Source organism: Neopelma chrysocephalum, unplaced genomic scaffold (assembly GCF_003984885.1).
Source record: "Neopelma chrysocephalum unplaced genomic scaffold, ASM398488v2 Primary Assembly neopelma1_63, whole genome shotgun sequence".
NCBI lineage: Eukaryota > Metazoa > Chordata > Aves > Passeriformes > Pipridae > Neopelma > Neopelma chrysocephalum.
In genome coordinates, this window is record NW_020897720.1 from 8,751,267 (window position 1) to 8,773,164 (window position 21,898).

A 21,898-nucleotide genomic window follows, 5' to 3' on the forward strand; every position below is an offset into this window, starting at 1 on the left:
CTACCATCAAGTTCACTTGTCTGTAGGAATGAAGCAAAAGTAGTAGCAGAAAGTAGCAGCAGTGACCCACCCTTTAAAGGAAGCACAGGGATTGCTTTGATATTCTTTCACTATCAGCACATTGGGACAAGCCCTTATCCAATACCTGATCATCTTACAGCACTTCTCCCTCTTTGGCAGGACAGCTGCTCTAGGGCCTTTCCAAGGATTCCTGCTGTCCTACATGGGTGGTGGAAAACCAAAGTTAAACAGAGTATTCTGGGTCAGCTGAAGCTGCTTTCAACTGCTCAGATTCAAGATAAAGAAGTTCACTGTTAAATCTCCAGTTCCCTTCACACATTCAGAGCCTCCCTTCTTTGATCATTTCAAATGATCTGAATGAGAAAAATGTTCTGAAAAATGGGATATTTCACATTCTGCTCAAGTCAGCCAAAGACATAGAATTTCTCTCATCAGTGTGAGTATCTGTCATGCAGAGGTTAGGCAGGACAGTCTTCTCCCTTCTCCTGCTAAGACTTTGATTCTGGGTAAAATTTCTTCCAGTGTCAGCAGGAGTCTTTTCAGAGCACTTCGTTCAACAACCTTTCCTATTTCTGAAGGAAGAGTTCCAATGAAATATTACTGAGCTCTTACTCTGATACATGTCCAAGTCATTCTCTGCATAAGTCTGTTTCTTGAACAGGCATTCTTCTCCCTAGGCCTATCTATTTCCTTGGTGGCTAACTTCTAATTTACTATGAACATAATGGGAGAATTGTCATCTTTTGCTCTCCAGCCAACAACAACAGTCTTAAATCATCTTGCAAACTGTGGAGCAAGTGCAGAACCCCCACTGCAAAAGCTTTGTCATCAGCTTTGCCCTGGGGAGGCTGAAACACCTCATTGTGGAGCCTAATGAAGGCCCTTGCTCTGGGTGCTGCTTGGAGGCTGCTGCTAATGGGTATGTCCATGCCTTGATCACAGGGGATGTAACAGATGAGGGAACAGAGCACAGACTCGACATTCCCAGCTGATACTTTTAATCAGGCAGTTTGGATCCTGGAGGAAATGAGTCTGGGCCTGTAAAATTCCTAGATAACCTGAAGTCTGACCTTGCTTAGTGATTCAGGCAAATGTCCCCCTGACTTCAGTTGGAGCTTTTTGAAGAGATGGGCACAGGCAGGATCTGACTCATCCTGTGCCAGATGCAGGTACCTTACAACATCTGAGCACTGTTAGGAAGGCTGAAACATCCTGACTCTTTCCATGCAATGTCTCAGTAATGTGATATATCATATATATATATATAGATTAACCTATATATAACAACTGCACAGCCTGTAGTTATATTTTTATAGAGGGAGTTTCTGGTGATTGTAAATTAAGATATCAATTCTCATATTACCAAGATCCAAAGATAAAAATATCACTATGTAACAAATGCAAATATTGCACATATTTTATTTTTATGGTACTTGAATGCTGAAAAAATCACAAGCAGATAGTTATTGGCCTAAGTACTTTAACAACTTTAAGCCTCCCTTTATTCCATTTTATGCTTTTTTTTGAGCTGATCTTCTTTTAGAGAAATATATGGAGCAGTCCTCGTGAAGATTTGTGGTACTGAGAAGATTTGTGACAATCTTTCAGTGCAAACATACATGTTCCTCATCAAAGTGGTTTTTTTTTCCTTTGGATAGATGGAAATTTTATGCAAGGATGAAAGCAGAATAGCTAAAATTGTGTCTAAATTTGGCTTGCATTTTTACTTATTTATAATAAAGACATCCACAATAGTGCCATTGTTTTCATCTATATTATAGTCAGCTATAAATAAGTGGGGGAATTCACAGAAAATAATCAAGGTTTCTCTTCAAGATATTCCATATAATTAGAAAAGAGCTGAAATTTGGTCCCTGGATTTTTGCTCTGGGAAAGAACATGATTTAGTTGTATCATAAAAATTTGTGACCTCTCTGTGGAGCAGATAAAATGTTATTTGTAGCCCACTCACCCTGATTATTCCCTCTAAGTGTCCCCACGATGCCCTGGCTTTCCTCTGCCAGGGTGATATCAGGAATAAACTGACCTTCACAAGGTCACAGGGGTTCAGCATGTGAAGTGCTGGGGGAGAAAGGGGACATATATGAGAGTCATAAGACAAAAGAGTATCTGAAAATGGAAACAGTCATGTGTCCTTTGGGCAACTATGGCAGGAGCCAGAAAAGACCTTCAGTAAAAGAGAGATCAGTGTTTTCAACAGCATAAATAATCCTCTGGACAAGAGAGAAAATCATTACTATTATCTAGCAACCCTTTATTCTAAAGGGAGTATTAATTTCCTATCAGGCTGATTTACCAATACCTTCTGAAACACAGCCAGGTGCAAATACTCTCAATTTCTTGTTTCCCTGGTGATTCACTTACATAGACACTTAAATATAGAGATGAATGGGAAGAGTCGAGTGGATAACACAGATCAATGGCTGTCTGAAGAGCATGGCTAAGAGGTAATGCCTCTTCCTGCCACTCGGAGCTGACTCCTTAAAAATTCAACCCGAGCAGCCTTGAGTGAGGCTGCAGTTGAGCTGGACAGGAGTCACAGCAGAAATACACTGACACAGGGAAGGCAGTTGCTTTTTGTGGGCTCAGCATGTGCAAGGAGCATCTACAGCACTGTGGAGACTCGGTGTTTGCAGCTGGTAACTTCAGCATGACCCCCCTAACTTGGACTCTCCTCTCCTGGTGTGACCCTGACCCCACAGGTAATTCAGCAGTGAGACGCAGCACCTCACACCTCCAGGTTCTCAGCTCCCTGAGAGGCAAAGGACCAGCAAAGAAATGGTATGTGGACTTCAACCCATGACTCAGCCCTGCAGGATGCACGAGAAGACAGGGATGCTCCTTTGGGAGTCTCATGGGAGTGAGTGGATATTCCTGAAGGGTAGCACAGGGAATATGAGCTATGGACGTTCCCAAGCTCTTCCTCAAACCTGGTCCTTCCATCTACCACAAGGGGAGAGAGACACTGAACATGTTTTTGGTTCTGCCCTTTTATACAGGCAGATAAAAATCTAGCCTTTATCCCTTCAGCTGTCCAGGGGTAATGCATTTTCCAGGAGTGGAGGGATTTAGGATGTCTCTGGAACCATGGGATCAGCTATGAATGGTTTTATAAGATTACACATAAATATAGCACATAAATAAATAAACAACTGAAGCCATAAGCACAGCTCTTACGGGAGCCTCTTGAGCTGCTTCCCTCCCCGAGGTCTCTCCTCTTTCCTAGCTGCAGCAGGGAGGTGCTCAGGCTTCCCCTTGTCCCGAGGTCCCGGGAGGGGGACACAGCCCAGCCCCACGGCCCCGCGGCGCAGGGCAGAGCCGCTACAGCGCCCGGAGAGCATCCCCGCGGTGCTGCCCAAGGGATGGGCTGGAAGAAGAAGAGAAGGCGGGGGGCTGCAGGGCGGATTCGGGCCGGTGGGAGGAGAAAAGCGGCGGGCGGGTTTATAGGGCGGGCGGCGGCGGCGCCGGTCCGTACCCGGAGCCATGCGGGGCCGGGGGCTGCTCTGCGGCATCGCCCTCTCGCTGCTGCTGCAGCCACCGCGCCGTGAGTGCGGGGGGACCCCCGCCCTGCGCCGGTGCCTCGGGCTGCGGGAGCCCCCGGGGAGGGAGGGTGGGAGGATGGATGGGTGGGTGGGCGGGTTGGGGGATCCTCCTGGTTTTCCTACGACCAGCGCAGAGCTCCTCTCCTCTCCCGCCCTGGCTCCGTGCTGTCCAAGCCCGGGGTGCGGAGGGGCCGGGGGTGCTGAGCGGCTCCTCTTGTCTCCGCAGCCGCAGCGCAGCTGCAGCCAGAGGTGGTGGTGCCGCACTGGGCAGCCCTGGGCGGCCCCGGCAGCCACAAGGTAGGTCATTTCTGTTTCGTTTTCAAGCCTCCTCACCGTTACCGGGCGCAGGGAAGATGTCGCGGTTAGAGCAGCACCTGTTGATGCGCATTTTGGGTTTGTTAACCTGTGACGAACCGCAGGGACGAGCCAGGAGCTGCCGCGGCTCCTCCGGATCCCGGGAAAGGCTGAATGAGCTGGCTGGCATATCCGGGCGTTGCTTTCACCCTGCCCTCTGCCATGCTTTAAAACCTCGATCTATATCTACCTGATCTGTGAAACGGGAGTGGGGCCATACAATCAGTGGCATTTAGGGAACAGCTGAAGAGAGGCATCTGCTTTAGGGGGAGATAAGCCCAGAACGCCATCTGTGTCCTGGGCTGCATCAAAAGCAGTGGGACCAGCAGGTCGAGGGAGGGGATTCTGACACTCTGCTTAGGTGAGACCCCACTTGCAGTGCTGTGTCCAGCTCTGGGGTCCCCAGCACAGATGGACCTGTCGGAATGAGGCCAGGGGAGGGCTGTGAAGATGCTCCAAGAGCTGGAGCACCTCTCCTATGAAGACAGGCTGAGAGAGTTGGGGTTGTTCAGCTGGAGAAGACTCTGAGAACACCTTGTAGCACCTTCCAGTACCTAAAAGATCCATAAGAGAGCCAGAGATGGATTTCTTACAAGGGCATGGAGTGACAGGATAAGGGGGAATGGCTTTAAGCTGAGATGTCAGGTTTAGATTAGATATTAGGAAGGAATTTTTGACTGTGGGGGTGGTGAGGTACTGAAACAGGTTGCCCAGAGAAGCTGTGGGTGTCCCATCCCTGGAAGTGTTCAAGGCCAGGTTGGATGGAGCTCTGAGCAACCTGGTCTAGTGAAAGATGTCCCTGCCCATGGCAGGGGGAGTTGGAACTAGACGCTCTTTAAGGCCCCTTCCAACCCAACTGTGCTATGGTTCCATGAATCCCAGCTGTGAGGGTGCTTCACTAAAATAAAAAAAGCCAACCAGTAGCTCAGGTGGGTTTAACTGTGTCTCAGACACAGTATATATTGATACAGATCACAGCCCTGCTCTGTTACATGGGTGGATGAAGTGGGGTGTCAATAGTCTCTGGCCATTCTGAGAATTGCTGAGGTGCCAGACTTAACACAAACACAACTTCTCAGCCTTTGTGTTGTCACAATCAGAAGCAATTACAGTTGCGTAATGAAATGAAAGAGGAAAATCCAGAGGGTGTTATTTACGTTGTGAACCAAAAAAAGGGGAAGCTTTCTGGGGAGATACCATGATTTTTCTTGAGTATTTATTATTAATTTATTATTATTATTGCGCTGTTATTTGGGGGTTCTACAACTTATTAGTGTGTCATATTACACCAAAAAAAAAAAGCTACAATGACTCTCTCATGATCTTAATTCTCTTTAAAGTGCCTTTGCAGTGCTGCCTGCAAGTTTTGGTTCTGTTATTGATAGTGATGCAAATACATCTGGACAGCGTTTCCCCTTATATAAATTTGCTGGGTCTCGGGGGTCGTACTTGGTTTGTTTCAGGCAAATTCCTGTTGGCTCTGAAATGAGTGTTAGCAAAGCTTATATGCAGCTGGGTTATTTCAGTTACACAGCAATTGATGGACTCCGGAGCAGTGGGATTACTGAAGGAGAAGGGAGGGTGATATTTGTGATAATGATGTTTGCACAACCTTTGTGAAGAGACTTTTACAGTGATGGTGACCCTCAGACCCCCCAGTGCTTACATTTAGTTACTGAAACACAGAATTACCCTGAGATGTACTGAGTACCTGTGGTTGTAAATGAAACTCACCCCCTTAGAATTAGCCCTTGTTGTATATCCTTAATGTATTAACTTGTTTTGCATCATCTATGTGGGCCTGATGCAAAGTCCTGGAAACTGAAGGAAGGATGAACAAAACCCAGAATATGAGCAGGAAGCTGATGAAAGAAGTTGGATTTGATGAAGTGACAAGTGAGCATATCTCTGGGCTGACAGATCTATCATCAGAGAGTCCCATTCAGTCAGTCTTGCTTTATTTCACTTTCAGTTGTTCTGTTCCGCAAAATCTTCTCCAGCATTGATTTAGAAAGTACTATGGGTTAGTTTTCTCACCAGCTCTCATAATTTCTTTTTTTTCTTCTAGCTGAATAGAGAAGTGTGTTCTTATCAAATGAGTTATTTCTCTTCTGGGAAATTTGTTCATCCGTTTCCTTTATGAGAAAGCACTCAGACTCAGAAATCCCGAGCTGAGCTTAGGTGTAGTGGTCTTGCTTTGAGGGAGGTAAAACTGGAGACCTCAGAGGCCCTTCTAGTTGGTCCTCTAGAAAGCATATTCTATGTTTTCAGTGTTTTGAATGATTCTTTTTTAAATGGTTGGTTATAGTGTATGCATTTGCCATTCCACTAGGATATTAGGGTCTGTTCTGTTCACACCAGCAGGCCTTAGGGAGCCGGCTGTCCTGTCCCCTCCTTCAGAGCTGCAGACAGATTGCAAGCCAGGGCTGTAGCATGTGTCTGAACACACTAGAAAGTTATTGTCATGGTTTCCAGTCCCTTGGCAGCCTGGGACTTAAACAACAGCAGCTGTGGAATACTGTCTTTACAATGGCTAGAGCCTAAAGGCATCCAAGGGACCCTGTTGCATGTCTTTTACTGTCTTCTTCTGTGAGTAAAGGAACTATGTGAAAATCTCTGGAAGAGATGTGAATCCCCCTGTCCTGAAAAAGGCTCCTGAAAATGTCTTTCTGCTGTGGCAACAAAGGAAGCTTTGGTTAACTAGCTCATTCTGGGGCACAGTGTACAGGAGAAGGGGGTACAGCACGCTCCTTCCACCCAGTGCTCCTTCCAAGTGCTCCAGCACCGGCACTTGTTGCCTCGTCTGAGCCCATTATTCCTCTCGAGACACCAGGATCACTAGCCCAGGTACAGCATCCCAGCAGGGTGCCTGTACTGCTTCCTGGCTCTGCATGGCTGTGCCGTGGGATGCAGCAGCGTGCCTGGAGCTGGGAGCCAACACAGCCCATCCCTTCCCTTCCCCATCACTTCAGGTCTGAAGTAGGAGGAAGGCAAGGAGTGGTTAAGGTCAGCTGCAATTTCCAGGGGAACAATTTGTGTTTGTGGATGTGTTTGTAGTTATGGTGTATGAGTAACAGGCACCCTTTCTCTTACACACAGCATCCACTCAGAGCTGAAGTTATGGTAAAGGCAGAAGGCCAGGAGCTCGTCTTGGAACTGGAGAAAAATAGGTAAGTGTGCTTGAGCCTTGCATTGTGATCTCACTAAAATAGTGAATAAGGATTACAGTGAAATCAACAGGAAAACCTCCACTGACTTCAACAGGGTTTTGATAAAGACAGGATGAGGAAGTCCTTCTCTGGATTTCAAGGTTATTCCAAGTCTAAGTCCCCTCAGATGTTAATCAGCCAAGCAGCATGGAGTGTAACAGAGCTTTGTCAGCAAAAAGCAGATGGTGACCTGACCCTCAGTGTGTAAACTTATTTTTGCATCATAATTCTTACTACATTAACTGGAAAATGTTGCTGATATGAAGCTCCCTATTTACCAAATGGCTCGGTGCTTTAGAGTCAGTGTGACTCTAATGAAGATTTTATTTGCTGTGATCCAAAGAGGTCCTGCTCTGCTTCCTAGGAGAAATGGTCTGACAGTTTCAATTCCATTAGTGCCCTTCATGCTAAAGTAGACTGAAAAATTGCTTTTGCATTAAGGGAAATGCAGCCTCCTCTCAGGCATGAGACAGCAATGCTGTGTGGTATCATAGGGCGTGATGCATATTTAATTCAGCTGAAGCTGCAGGAGATTAAGGTAGGTAGAAGGATTCTGGTCTAGAGGCTGCCCCAGAACCCCTCTCTGCCCTGTGAGTATATTAGTTTTCAGTGGAGGAAGAGCAGCTGGAAATTCAGCTCAAGAAACTTGTTTGTAAAAGTTCTGTCTTGTACTAGTTCTGATGGCAGTGCATAAACCTAAATGATATTCAGAGTATTTTGGAGGAAAAACAGGTTTTTCTTAGCCCTATCTGCAGTAAAGCCTGAAATCTATGGCTGATGGAAGAAAAGTACATCCTACAAGATGTTTCCTGTAATAAGGCACATAAGTTACTGAGAGTTTCAGTGCTGCAAAAGCAGGGTGCTTTTGACAGGCAGTCATGCACCTGTGTAGAACTAAACAGAAACAGCTATCAATTCTGTGTGTTTTGGCATCTCTCAGCTGGGAAAATAGAGACCAGGCACCACGAGCACTGCTAACTCCTTAGCACTTGCTAACTCCTTGTTCTCCTGTCTAATGCAGGAGAAATAGCTGTTGCTGACGACAGTGGTACCAAGCCAGGCTCTGAACTGAACCTGGAAGCAGCGTAACTGCTGATGCTGCTGGGGGTCTCCTTCCAGGACTGTCAGGTCTTGCTTATTCTGCAGTTGTTATGCAAAGGTGAATATTTCTGGCACAGTGGAAGCTGGCAAGAGAAAGGATCCTTGCTGAGTTAATCCATTTGTGCTCCAAGCATGATGACGTAGCCTCCAGGTGCCTCGCGGGAGCGCTGCCATGCTATTTCCAGCACAGAAAAGCTCATTGCTGGTGTTAGTAAACAGAATTATAATAATAGAAGGTTTCTATTGTATTTATTTCCTGAAATGCATTTTCATTCATTGAGATGTATACACACAGGGTTAAGCCTGTGCACACGCTTCCACTGCAGGATGGATTGCCTTGCTAGGGCTGGTGAAATGCAGCAAGTGGTTTGGAGTTTTCTGTTTTTATTTTCTGTGGCAAATGCCGGTGATTCATAGATAGCAGTGCTTCATGAGGGAGTCTTGCCAGGCCCAAAGTCCTTGCTCAAGAAAGATGATGATGTAGTGCCAAAATGCAAGTCTGAGCTTGATTGGTGGAGAGGCTCCACTTTTCAGAGGCTCGTGAAGGTGCAGAAGTAATTTAGAGACACTCAGATTGAAAGTGGAATGATGAAGTTGTCCCTGGGAGCCCTGTGGATGCTATTCATCAGCATCCATAGAGCACTTCTAAATGAAGACAAACTGCTTTTCCTTGTTGAAGTGTGGGGCAAGGCAGAGCCCAGCCTGGCTCCTCAGGTTCCCAGCCTGGGGTTGCTCCACAGCCCCCAGAAGCTCATTATTGTGCTGGCTGATCTTACAGGGAAACCTGAGATTTTAGCTGAGCTTTGGGGTACTGAGTAGTTGCAGCATCCAGGACTTCTGTGAAGAGTTTGTTGAGTGCCCAGACAGTGGGAGAGAAAGTGAAATCTCCCGAGTGGGAAGTGTCCCTTCAAAGTTGTCTAAAGTCTGTCTGCTCCTGGTTTTGAGTTCACATGGAAGTGGGCGTAAGAGAACTGCAACTTCAAGGAAGGTACTTGGGGCTTTTGAAATTAAAATAAGACCCAGAGTTCTGTGTCATTTAACTGCTCAAGTTGAGAGGAGTTTCTGGAAACCAGCTTTGCTACCAAGGTTGGTGCTGTGCTCCAGCTCTGTTCCTGGGCTCGTGGCAGGGGTGTGAACACACCTGCCTGACTCTTGTTTTGTTCTTGTATCCACATCCCAGACTCCCATCACTCAAATAATAAAATGATGGGCATAATTTGGGTTTGGTTGGGTTATGGTTCCCAAAGCTAGAAAGGAGATTTGCCAAGCTACTAAAACTGCTCAAAGTGATATTTTTGGGGTATTAGGCAGCCTTGTTACACATTCACCAGTCTCCTTATCGAGAGACAGAGCTGATGAGATTGCTTTGAAAACTGGGGGAAGTGGCATAATCTGTACAGCTTTGGTAGGGATGCAGTAGCTTTGGAAGAAAGGTGCTGGTTTCAATATGTGGAAGCAACGTTCACACCAAGCCTGTGATTTCATATTCCATATCAAAAGAACATTGTGTTCATCCACAGAAGTGAAACACAGGAATTATTGCATATCTTCCCTCAGAGCTGTGCAGAACCTTGTGTTTTGTAATAAGCTCAGCACAGATCTGCATTTGGGCTTCATATATTTACAAATACAGTTATTGCATTACCATAATATTGCATTATTTCCTGCTTGGGATTTTGATAAGAAAACAGAACCACACTTTAGTTCCAAGCAGAGTTCATGACACTAGTTAATATTTCTGAATAACGACAAAACTATATCCTCCAAATGACTCGGGCTTGTTTTAAATGACTCAAAACCATGTCCTGCAGCTGCGGGATTGGAAAGCTCAAAGCTGCACAAACAACAAATATATGGAGAGATGCCTATAAAGCAGATTTAAATTTGGCTGGGGCTTAGGAGCGGAAGAATCTGAGTTGCAAACCTTGGATGAAAAGTGACTTTTTGTAAAAGGCATTTGCATTTGTTAATAAAAAGCAGCTTTGAGCCAAACAGGGAGGGGATGCTGAGAGGCTCTCAATGTGTGTGGCAGCAGTGCCTGGTGTGAGCCTTTTCTTAGTGGAGAGCTCATATTTGCACAGCAGAAACCTGCGTGGAATTTGTCTTCTAACCTGAGTTCAAGAAAAGTATGAATAAGACTTTCCTCCCTATTCTCTTCCACTTTGTGTCTCTCATGGGAAGAATAGACTTGGGAAAAGCCCTCTCAGCTGCCAAGGGTAGTGGAGGCTTCTCCAGGGGATGTCCCTGCCTGCAAGTGAATCCTGTGAGCAGCCTGGATTTTTAGCTGCCTATTTTGAATGCTGCCTGCCCACAACAGCCGTGATGGTGAGGGGCACTTGGTGGCAGAGCCCCAGAGGAGATGTGCAGCAATTGGCTGAGGACACTGCAAAGAATGTCCAAAGCTCATCTGGTCTGACCTTGGGAGCCATCCAGATAGTTTTTTTTTTCCTAGGCAACTGGCTCTGATAGGAAGTGGTATCATTCCCAATCTCTTCTAGCCCCACCTGGGTAGGGGATGAGCACTCCCACCCCACTTGATGCTCTCAGGGGTGCAGTAAGAGAACTGTGTCACTTGTATTTCACTGTTTCCTGCTTTTGCACATTTCCCAGGACCTCTCCTACCAACTGAGTGAGGAAGAGGTGAAGTTGCTGCCCATTTCCGAGCAGGAAGGATACATGAGATTATTCCACTGATGGGCTACACATCATCAGTGTCTAATGGTCTTCCTTCATGGGGAGGGGGTAAGGGTTGTGTAAAAGAGGGAAATTGAGTTTATCCTGCTCTACTGTCTCTTGGAGTCATTAGGAAAACAGGGGTGGGACCTGGAAAGCCATAGCTACTTTTCAGCCTCCTGATTCCCTTGGATTATCCTGATTCCTCTGTATGGGGCAGAGAGGAAGAGGCAAGGAAATGGAGCCTTTTAAATCTTTTGTGCACTGACTCATTATCAGCCAGTTCTCCATTTATTTTATTTCCTTTTTCCTCTCTGGACAACTTTTATGGTTCCTGTTGGTAAGCTGAGGGGCTATGTGACAAATCTTGCTTGGGTCCTTTAACATGATTTACACAGTGAATGTCACAGATGATGCAGATGGCATAAGGGGATGGAGACTCTTTAGACTGTGAGGTTTTTCCAGAACCTACAAATGATTTGTTTAGTTCCATCTCAATAGCTGGAAAGCTACTTTTTCCTTCCAAACTGCTGTGTTTGCACAATAAGCATGTTCTTAGCAAAAGCTCTTGAGGAAGGGAGCTTAAGGGCTCCAGGATTCATCTGGATGGAACTCACCAAGAAAAAAATTTTGGATTTCATTGGTTTTATGAAGTGCCAGGTTTTGACTAGAATATTCCAGAGACTTGAAATCTCCCATTTCCCACTAGTGATGGATATGGAAAGCAGACCTGCCTGGTCATGTTGTCATGGGTCATGTGTTGGTCATGTTCAAATTGGGGTCACTTCAGTTTTTTGATAATAAATTCTGACCTTAGGGAACACTTAAGTGGCTGGGAGGTTAGAGTTCAAATTCCCCTTCTTACCCTACTTGGATTCTGCTGAGAGACAATGGAGTGGGACCACAAATTGTAGATGGAAATATGATGTCTAAAGTTTCTTGGGAGAATCAATTCCCTCCACCCCCAGATGCTGGCAGCCTGGCTGGACAGATTTATTGTGATTTGAGGAAAGGGACAGGGCAAGAGATGTAAGAGACTGAAGGCTTCACTTTTCTTGGTCCCATGACTGAAAAATTAATGTTGATGTTTCTCACAAGAGCTTCATGGACCATTTGGTTTTTGGTTTTGGGGAGTAAATAAAAAACATGTCCATCTCCTAGATACTACTTGGTGTTTTTAAATTGGCAGAGGTCCATGCAGACTAGCCTCTCTGTAAAAATGAACCCAAAAAAGATTGCCAATGGGACCAAATTATAAAAAATCCTTCTTGCTCCAAATAGCAAGAGCACCAGAATGCTGCCAGGGCCCTCTGGGTGCCTGTGGGTGATTTCTGGCTGGTGGAACTGAGCACATTCATGGTGGTCCACTGGGAGGGAGGGCTCTGAGCCCCTCAGGCTTGTGCTAACAAGTGATGTTTCCCAGGCAATAGAAAACTGCTCTCATTTATCGGGAAAATAGGGGTGAGGTTCTCCAGAGCAGCTGGGAAAAGTGCACTCCCTCAACTGAACATGGTCATGCAAGAAGGGCCTCAGTTTTACTTCTGCTGGTTTTTAGGAGCATTTGGGTGTGCCATGCAGCCCCTCTCCCCCCAGCTGCTTCTCTGCTCCTCAGCAGTGGCCAGATGAGCTGGAGGCCTGTTCTTGCACCATCCCCAGGGGTGCCACAGGGGCAGCTGCCTGCCAAGAAAGCCCTGCACCCTCAGCCTGTCTCTCCTGTGCAAAACCATCAGTTCATGAGTGAAGTATGTGACCTCCCTCAGCACAGAGCCAGGCTGCCATGTCCTGTCAGCTCTGCACGCAGGGCCCTTCCAGGGAGCAGCACAGCGGCACAGGGAGGAGGGCTTTGTGTCAGACAATGATATCATTGACAGGCTGGAGCGGGACCAAGATCCCTCCACGTCGGTCATCAGCAGAAACAGTCCCAAGCCATCTGTACATTATGGCACTGAGCCACTCTTCCTTCGTTTGGCTTCCGTGCTTGTGTTTAGCCCGGCTCCCAAGGCTTTCCGGGGAACAAACCCTGCCAAGAGCAGGCTATTCCACCCTGAACTTGGATGCTGAGCTGGACTTTGGGGACTGACTGATCCTGACAAAAGCTGGTCCCTGCTGGAAAGGTGTGAGGGCTTGTCTAGAACATCCTGAGGGTCCCTGTGTAGTTTACCCTGGCCTCAAATAGGCTGCAGCTGCTATCGAGGTTTAGCAAAGGAGAGTACTCCCATCCCAAACCAGGTTTTCCTCTGACTTCATCAATTCTTCATCCTGATAACTCCTCTAATGAGGGACTCTGTGCTGTCTTTTAGGAAGATAATGCGTGTTAAGTGATCTGCCAGCTGCCTGACTGGATCTCAGAAGGCTTTAGGTGATGTTATTTTGCATCCAAACTCTTGCAGCTTCAGTGTGAGTTGCTGGAGAAGTGGTCACTGAGACATGTAATGTAACTGAGAAGAAAGAATCAAATTGTGCTGTTTTTTCCAGACTTTCCTTCTCCATCAAGGAGGTGAGCTCTGTGCTCTTCTGGAAATGGTCAAGCAGTTCCATCAGTGCTTTGCAGGGCTGAGCTCCCCTGAAATCAGCTGTTCAGCCTGGCAGTGATGTTGTCCTGAAATGATGGCAGATGAGGTTTTGGGGTATGCATGTCTCTCTCCTGTTTATCCAACAACTGGTATACATGGAGAAGAGGGTCAAGACTGGCTGGTAACTCTGGTGCACTCTGAGGTGGCAAGAAGGCTTGTTTGCTGTTTATTTACAGTTTGGTGAAAGCTTGGTGCTAGCTGAGGAAGTGAGTTGGGCTGGGAATGAACTTTAGTTCATAGTGAGATAGGACCCCAAGGGTGTTGCAAGATGTCCTGTTGTTTTCCTCTTTCCTCACTGCCCTCCTCACCACACACTGTGCAATCCACTGTGACAGCCCTTCTTAGTACTGCAAGAGCCCCAGGGCTCCCCTGCATTAAGGTCTGGGAACTGTCTTCAAAACATGACTGCTTCAAGCTCAGAATAAGAAACTGGACTTTTCATAGGGAGCCTGTGGTGTGGGGTAGGATTCAACTGGTGGAGAGAGCCTTGAAAGTTGTAACATGGAGATGACACAGACTTTCACTTCAGCAGCTGTGTAAGTGTCCCCAAAAATTAAGACAGAGCTCTCAGCACCTTAATCTACTCCAGGAGGGACCAGAGCCTGAGTCTGCAGATAGGAAAAGATGTGCACACACCTTGTGTTGTGTGGCATCATCCTGTGCCCTGAAATCTGGTGTGCTGGGCTGTGGTGCTCAGCACCGGGGCTGGGCAGCAGTGCCCTGGGGCTGGACGGGAGTCACAGCACTGAGGAATCTTATGGCTGGTGCTGGAGGAGAGATAAAATAGCTATTCATAGCAAATGCTTTCCAAGAATAAAGGAGCAGGAAGAAAACATAAGCGTGCTTGTTGGAGAGTGAGACAAGCAGGCTGTGCAGAGCCTCAGCTACTGTAAACCATGGGCTGGTGTCTGGCTGTAAGAGCACACATCCACACTGGTTTACTGTCTGCTCTCCTGACACAGACCAGATACCTGATATTTCTCAAAACAATTTCCTTGTTAATGCAATCTGTTGATTAAATATTTGTTTATTGCACCCTCATGCTGCAGTCAGGGAGATCAAGGGAGTTGTGTTCTGTGGGATGGTGCTGTGGTGCTTATCCTTCAGTTTACAGACCTGGGATAGCTGAACGCAGCAGACTCGCCTTCTGATCTCTGACAGCACCTAGTGATGAGAATTAACACATCAGAAAGAGGCAGAATTAGCTTTTCTGGGCTATGCTGCACTTTAAAAGTGGAGATTAAAGCTGTTGTATTGCTGACATCAAATGCTATCAAACACAGCAGTGGCACAGGGTTTTGCCTATCAGTAAGCCATCAGTACTTATTCAGGTGTGGATGCCAGATGGGCAAAGCACTTTCAAACACTTTGATAAAAGGTTCAGTTTCCTGTCGTTCTGACCTAATTTAATTAGATGTCACAAACACCCAATCCCTTATTTAAACAGAGAGGCTTTCAAGGTAGATTAGACCTGACTGCCACATACCAAAAGCCAGGGCAGATGGAAAAATCTCTGGGTTTGCTTCTGATTCTTCATCCAACCTAAAGAAGTCAGGCAAAGAAAAGAAGAAAACTTTTTTTTTTCTTGCTTTCTTGTAGTTCACAGTTCTAAAATCTAGTGCATGGAATGCATTAAACAGGGATGTGGAAGGACTGAGCTGCAGCTGCATCTGGTAATGCATTGCCCAGGGTGCTTGTGGTATCCTCGTGGATGGCAAATGTGGCACTCTGGTGGCCTGACAGCACCATGGGGTTCTGCAGAAGTGTGTTTCATCGATGGGGCATGTTCTGTGATCCTTCTCCAAACTTTTGGAAGTCAAGCTATTGTTTTAAAAAACTGCTTTAAACCTACATTTATGACTGCTGAGATGGACACAGGATATGACCTTCTTGGTTTGGCCCAGATTTTGACTTGCTGTACTTTTTTACATCACTGTTTAGCAAATGCAGATGTTTAAAAAGAAGGAGAAGGCTGTTTCCTCTGGAGCAAAATCAAAATGCTTTCTATTCAGTGCACAGGAGCTCCTTTTATAGACTTTTAGCCTGATACTGGGCTGAAGACAGGGAGAATATTGTGTACATGAGGATGACATGAACAAATTCAAATTCAGGAATCAGCACTTTCGTGGAACAAAGATGTGAATTGGCTTCTGGGCAGAAGTTGAAATGCAGATGCAGATTGGTTTATGATTGTACTCAGATTTGGGCACTGGAGACAGTCTGGATTTGAGCTGAGAACTCACACCAGTGCCCAAATGTGTCCTGAACTGGCCTGTGGTGAGCTTGCTAGGCTGGACTTGGTGCTTTGAATCTATACCCCAGTATATCTGGGGTATAACTTGGCAATAGAGAGGAAATTGCACAGAGACTTGTACCCATTAGGGGTCAATGTTGATGTTGGGTTTCTGTTTTTTTTTTAAAAGTTGCCATGTAAAAATTGAGTTGCTCACTTGCAGCTGTTGGAATTGGATCTTGGTGCCTAACTGAACTCAGGGACAGGCTCTCTGTTATTGTTTTAATTTAATAAATGGCTTGAAAGAGCACTTAGATGGCTTGCTGCACCCTTTCAGAAGCGGATGTGCTCCCTGAGAAGTGCTCAGCTCCTGCCAGGACACATAGATGGATGTGGCAAGGTCAGCTGTGCTTCCACCTCCTGACCCTGTGCCATCCCAGCGTGCTCTGCACGGAGCAGCACAGCCTGTGGCACGGTCCTGCAGTGGCTTTGGAGCCACCAAGAGCTGCCACTGCTCCCTGGGGACAGCATGTTAACAAGGGCCTGGCAGGCAAAACGTGCTGATCTCCCAGAGCAGAGTGCAGAGATACAGCACAGCCAGTGTCCTGTGAATACCTGCCTGCCCTCACAGGCTGCTGCAGTTGGTTTCATACTATAGGCAGAAAACAGTGACTGCCCTGAGTCCGCAACAGTGGTTCACAGCAACAGGAATATTTACGCTGACTGCAGGAAGAGCTGGATCTAGCTGATTTTCTAGCACCCCTACAAAGCATAAATCCATGCCTAAAGAAAGGTCTAACTGGCTTTTTTTTTTCTTTTCCACTGTGTCTGCAGAAACCTCTTTGCACCAGGCTACACCGAGACCCATTACAACCAAACTGGCCAAGCCCAGACCACCCCCCTGACCCACACGGTGAGTGCAGAGCATGTTCCCTCCCACAGCTGCAGGGGAGACCAGGCAGGGGGCTCAGAGACAAGGGGGAGGCTCTTCCTCCAGAGCCTTTCTTTGAGTGCACAGGTCCCCACAGCTTTAAAATGAAGGGGAGGGCAGTCCGGCTTTCTGACCTGGGAGGTTCCTGTGAGAAAGCTGCTCCATCCCCCAAAAATGGTAAAAACATCTTGCTGTTTTGCTGAGCTCTGCTATGAGAGCCAAGGTCAGCCGCCAGTGTTGCTCCCCTCTCTCTGGGTGCTGGGGAATCATTTTTTCCTCACACTGCTCATCCTCTTGCTTTTAGTTTTGCCACAGGGCACACCATGCTGGGGACCTTCCCAGCCTTTGGAAAAACAGCCCCTGTGAGCTGGCTGCTGTTCAGTAAAAGTCCCATAAATTTCCCATCTCACGCAGGCCTTGGCTGGCTCTCTGCTGCAGCAGCACAAAGATGTGCATTGGTCGCGAAGCAAAAATAAGAGATAAAATCCCCATGAGATCATCTTTCCTAACGCTGCCCTGGGGTGAGGGGAAGGGATATGATGAATATGTTGGTGTTTCTGCCCCAAAGCCTCCTTGTCCCTGCCAGAGGCTGTCTTTGTCTCGCCAGGAGCCCCAAGACAGGGACTTACTGCCCCACTGCCCGTGGTGTCACCCTCTCTAGGGCTGAAGTCACGTCCTTTGGGGCCTGACCCAGGGCCAGCAGCCATCGATAGGCAGCTCCTGTTACAGGCAGAAAGCTTTGGGTCGGCCTTAGTGCTGCAGCCATCTGAGTTGCTCCCTTGGGGATTCAAAGCTCTCAGTTTTTACTGGCAACAAGGAGCTGTTTGATGCTCTGGCACAGGCCAAGCATGGCAGCTGAAAGGCCAAATTTCGATGCAGAGTCACAGAGAATTAGTGACGACAGTCAGCTGCCAAATGCAACGGAAAGAGAACAATTACTGGAGTATCAGTGGCGCCTGCACGGGACTCAGCGATGCCTAAATATAGCTCGTGTCCATCCCCAAAGCTCCATTGCCAACCCTGCCTCCATCTGCCTTCCAGGACCACTGCTTCTACCACGGGGTCGTGCGGGGCCGGGAGCACTCCAGCGTCACGCTCAGCACGTGCCGAGGGCTGCGGTGAGTGCCTGGGAATGCCTCTGCCCTGCTCCTTGCTGTGCTGCCACCCGAGCTCTGCTCCTCAGCAGCCTGGCTGCCCTGTTTCTCTCTGTGTGGATAAAACTGTTCTTAAAGGCCACCCAGCCAACAGACCTGGGCATTAAAAGGCGCATGTTGGGGACAATGCAGAGATTGGGGTGTCATTAGTAACCATGGCCTCCTAACCAGGTCCTGGCTCCTTCCCCCTGTGTGCTGGCAACGTGGGCTGCTGCAATCACTGAGTTCAACTCAAGAGTCCACTGGAGCTCCTGTTAGTTACTCAGGGCTGCATCTGTTAGAGGCAGGGACAGGACTCACCATGTCCCAGCCCAGTACTCTACAGTAATGCAGAAACCAGCTCCTTCTTCCAGTCTCTCACAGCTGGCAAGTTTCTGTTTGTGTTTTGGGGTAAAGTCTTCCCAAGTCTGAATTTCCTCCTGGGTTGTCAGCCCGGCTCTCTGCTTTCTCCCTGGGTGGTGCCAGCACTGTGTGTGTGTTGTGCATGTGAAACCTTTGCTTTGGTAGTGATGGAGTCTGTGGCAGGAAAAGAGGGTTTTTTATTCTCAGCCAGGAGTAAATGAAGTGGTTCCTTGCGACCAAGGAGCTGCATTCATTTACACCAGCTCAGAGTTTGTTTCCAAAACATCACACAGGTTTTATTGACATTAGTGGTCATCTGCTCTGGAGTGCTGATTGGAAGCTGTGCTGATGGGACTGGCTCCAGCCAGGAAACAGCCTGGGCCAAAGCAAACCTGAGACATCTTCAGTGAATGTAGCACAGGCCAAAGAGTCCAGTGAGATAAACAGGACAGTGCAGCCACCTGTGGCTTGCAATAAATAATCCAAAAGCAAAAGCAGCCACAGGTGTGCTGTGCTTCTGTCGGCCTGTGTTTTCCTAGGCTCTGCTTTCCAGCTGCAGAGGGACAGAGATGTTCAGTGTGCCCAAGCAGCAGGGTTCCTGCATCCCTGAGTTGTCAGTGTCTGCTGGCAATTCTTTGACATTGTTAGAAAACTTCTGGGGAGGCACAGGAGCTGAGCACACTTGGCTGTTCTCACTCTGAGCCTGCATGGGGAGGTGTGCTGCCTATCGAGCCACACATCTTCTAGAGGGCATCAAACACACATTTCCAGCTCTCCTGGCTGTAACATGCTTATTGAGAAAACCATAACCATCTGGCTATGTGCACTTGCCTAAGAAGACTCTGTTTTTTCTGTTGACAAATAAAGTCTTCACATTTATCAGATCAGTTCTGTTAGAGGCAAATTTCTCCTATTGGTTGAAAAGCTTCCACTGCCCCTAAAGAAAAAGCTGTATGTTAAAAAAATTGGTACTTCTCAGGTTAGCACTGTTGCAGCACATGCTCCAACAGTCCCTTAATGTCTGAGGCCCACTGAATACATTTTAGTATATGGAAGCCCAGGGATTTCCCCCTCTGAACTCAAAATATTCCTATCCTTTTTATTAATGAATTGACTGACCTAGTAAAGATAAGTGTCTTGCCAGTGTCTTGCCAGTGTCAATTGGGAATTCAGCAGCAGCAGAAGAAGAATTTGTCTCCACTTGCTGTGATAGTAATTAACTTTCCCTTTTATTGCTTCCCGTTTCAACAGAGGACTTATCGTACTGAGCAGCAATTCCAGCTATATCTTGGAGCCAGCCCCCAACAGCCCAAACCAGCACTGGATTTACAGGGTGGACAACCTGACATTGCAGAGAGGAGCCTGTGGCTACCAGGACACTGGGGATGCAGCTGAAGACTGGCTCAGGGACTTCACAACTGGGATGAAACCACCAGGCCAGAGGGTGAGGGGCCTCAGCCTGGGCCCATGCATGATGCTCCAAATTTCCCATCTCTTCCCAGCCCGTGAAGCCTGCCGTTCTCTGCGAGCATAGCTCAGAAAGTGAAGTGAAGGAGAATATTTAAGAGGGTTTGTAGCAAGATGGTTGTGAAATAGCAGCTCCAACAGGGAAATAAATGAGTGCTGGGAACTGTTGTGGACTGTAGCTGTTCCTGCACAAATCTCTGCATCCAATGCGTGAACAAACTGGTGGGCTGAGGATGGGCACGTGGGCACTTGCTGTAGCTAGACTGATTTGTGATACTTGGTTGCTCTAAGTCAATCACATCTGGAGGTCCCTGTGTGTGATGGGGTGGGGTGAATGGCTAGCGAAGAAACCAACTGGGAAAAATGACCTGTATGTATGTTTTTTGAAGAGTTTCTTGGGGTATATTGGAGATTAACCTCTGTTGCTGCTCCTGCAGGTGAAACGGGACACTCTGCAGGCTACGAAGTACGTGGAGCTCCTGCTCGTGGCTGATTATGCAGAGGTAAGGAATGGGATCATGTTTATACCGATGGAGCTCCATCCAACCTGCAGCATCTCCCAGGGCAGGGAGGGCAGCTGGAGCTCAGCAGGTTTCCTCTTGCCATCCCAATGCTCCCACCCTCACCAGCAGACAGGGAGAGCTGTGTCTTGGTCACTTTTGTCCTAGCAGCCATGACCCCTCTGCCACCACCATCAGCCACTGTTGGCCAGGGGAGAGATGCAGGGTGTAATTTGGAAGAGGGAGGAGGGTCAGTTCTGGCCTCCCAAGGCAGCAATAGTTGATCCTAGTTATTGGTGGGAGAGACTGCCTTCAGCACAGAGGAACTTGGGGGTTTCCAGATATGATGTGCTTCTAACTCTACAGCACACTTAATCTCTAGAGAAGATAACCATGATTATGCTCTGCTCTGAGCTGGTAGCAGATACATAAATAGACATTTTTAAGGCTCCAGATCACATAATAGGTCTGGAAGAAGTTGAGTGAAGTCAGCAGTCCCTCCCCCATCCCCAGCCTGGACGGCATACCAGACACCCTTACTGACAGTGTTTTGCTGATTGTTTAATCTCCAGCACAGACGGGAGTCAGGCTGGTCCTATCCATAATTTACAACGTGAAACTCCAGTAGGGAAAGCCACGTAGTGCTCTGGGCTATAATTCATTCTGAACAAAACTAAAGAGGCAGAACCTATTTTGCTTTCTCTATTAGACAGCAGGACACGAGGGAAACTGAGAAAACACAGGAACTGCCATATGTTGTTCAGCATTTTTGATTAGATAGGCTGGGGCAGAAAGCCTCACGTTGTTGTCATTAACTGCCCTTACTTTGCTGTGTCCCTCGTTGGAAGAAAATCCCAGGTTTTGTCATCTGTTAACCAAAAATCTAAACTTTTTGCCAATGTAGTCCTTTGAATCAAGCAGTTTGCTAAAATTAACTCATTAATTGCCAGGTGGTTTAAACAGACAAATTGGTTGGATGAGTGAGAAGTTATGAGCCCTATGGCAGCCTTGACCTCAAAGATGAAGTCACACATTTTACCTGGCACCTTTTTCAGCTCTTTGTCAGCCCCAGGCTCTGGGGGCACTGATAAGTTTGGGTTGCTCCCCTGTGTTACTGCCACCACTTGAGTAACATCCCTGCAGTGGGGTGCCAGGGATGAATTCTATATATACATGTACAGGTGGCCTTATAGTCAGATGTACAATGAAGGGAGACTTTCAGGCCTCACTTCATAGTTACCTTCTTGTTCTCAGAGTAATGTGACTTGTTTGAACACACTTCTGTTCTTTCTAGTTCCCTTTGTGCTGCTTGACGTGTTCATTTTTTTCAGTTTCAGAAGCATCACTTCAGCATTGAAGCAACAAGGCTTAAATTAGTGGAGACTGCTAATTACGTAGATAAGGTGAGATTGTGTGTGTGTGAAATGAGGAAAGCAAGGCCCAGATCGTGAAATATGAGAATTAATTGTGACAGAGGAAGACTGGCTTCTTGGGAGAGAGAATAATGTTTTGGCAGTTCCACTGACTTGGGGAGTGGAGAGCAGCTGCCAAACAACTGTGTTGTTGGACATCAAGAATGGGGTGGGGGAATCTCCATTCCTTACCTTGGAGCCAACATGAGCATCTTGTGTTTTACTACATCTCTGTATTATATCTGTTACCTAAGTAATGCTTTTTGACAAGGGCCTAATGTATTCACTTGAAATGGTAGAAAACCTGGGAAGTAGAGCTGGAAGGAGCCTCCAGAGGTCATTCTTGCAGTGCTACCCAGTGCTGC

General features: G+C 47.2%; 1 protein-coding gene across 1 annotated transcript in view; it reads left to right on the forward strand.

The window, feature by feature from the left end:
* Positions 1 to 3,525: 3,525 nt before the first annotated feature.
* Positions 3,526 to 21,898, forward strand: part of ADAM19 (ADAM metallopeptidase domain 19) — a 33,186-nt gene continuing 14,813 nt past the window's right edge. Inside the window, exons 1-8 of the mRNA XM_027682368.1 lie at positions 3,526 to 3,586; positions 3,811 to 3,881; positions 7,038 to 7,108; positions 16,562 to 16,640; positions 17,700 to 17,776; positions 19,406 to 19,598; positions 20,059 to 20,124; positions 21,453 to 21,524. Coding sequence (XP_027538169.1) covers positions 3,526 to 3,586; positions 3,811 to 3,881; positions 7,038 to 7,108; positions 16,562 to 16,640; positions 17,700 to 17,776; positions 19,406 to 19,598; positions 20,059 to 20,124; positions 21,453 to 21,524 — 690 coding nt within the window. The remainder of the gene's footprint in view (positions 3,587 to 3,810; positions 3,882 to 7,037; positions 7,109 to 16,561; positions 16,641 to 17,699; positions 17,777 to 19,405; positions 19,599 to 20,058; positions 20,125 to 21,452; positions 21,525 to 21,898) is intronic.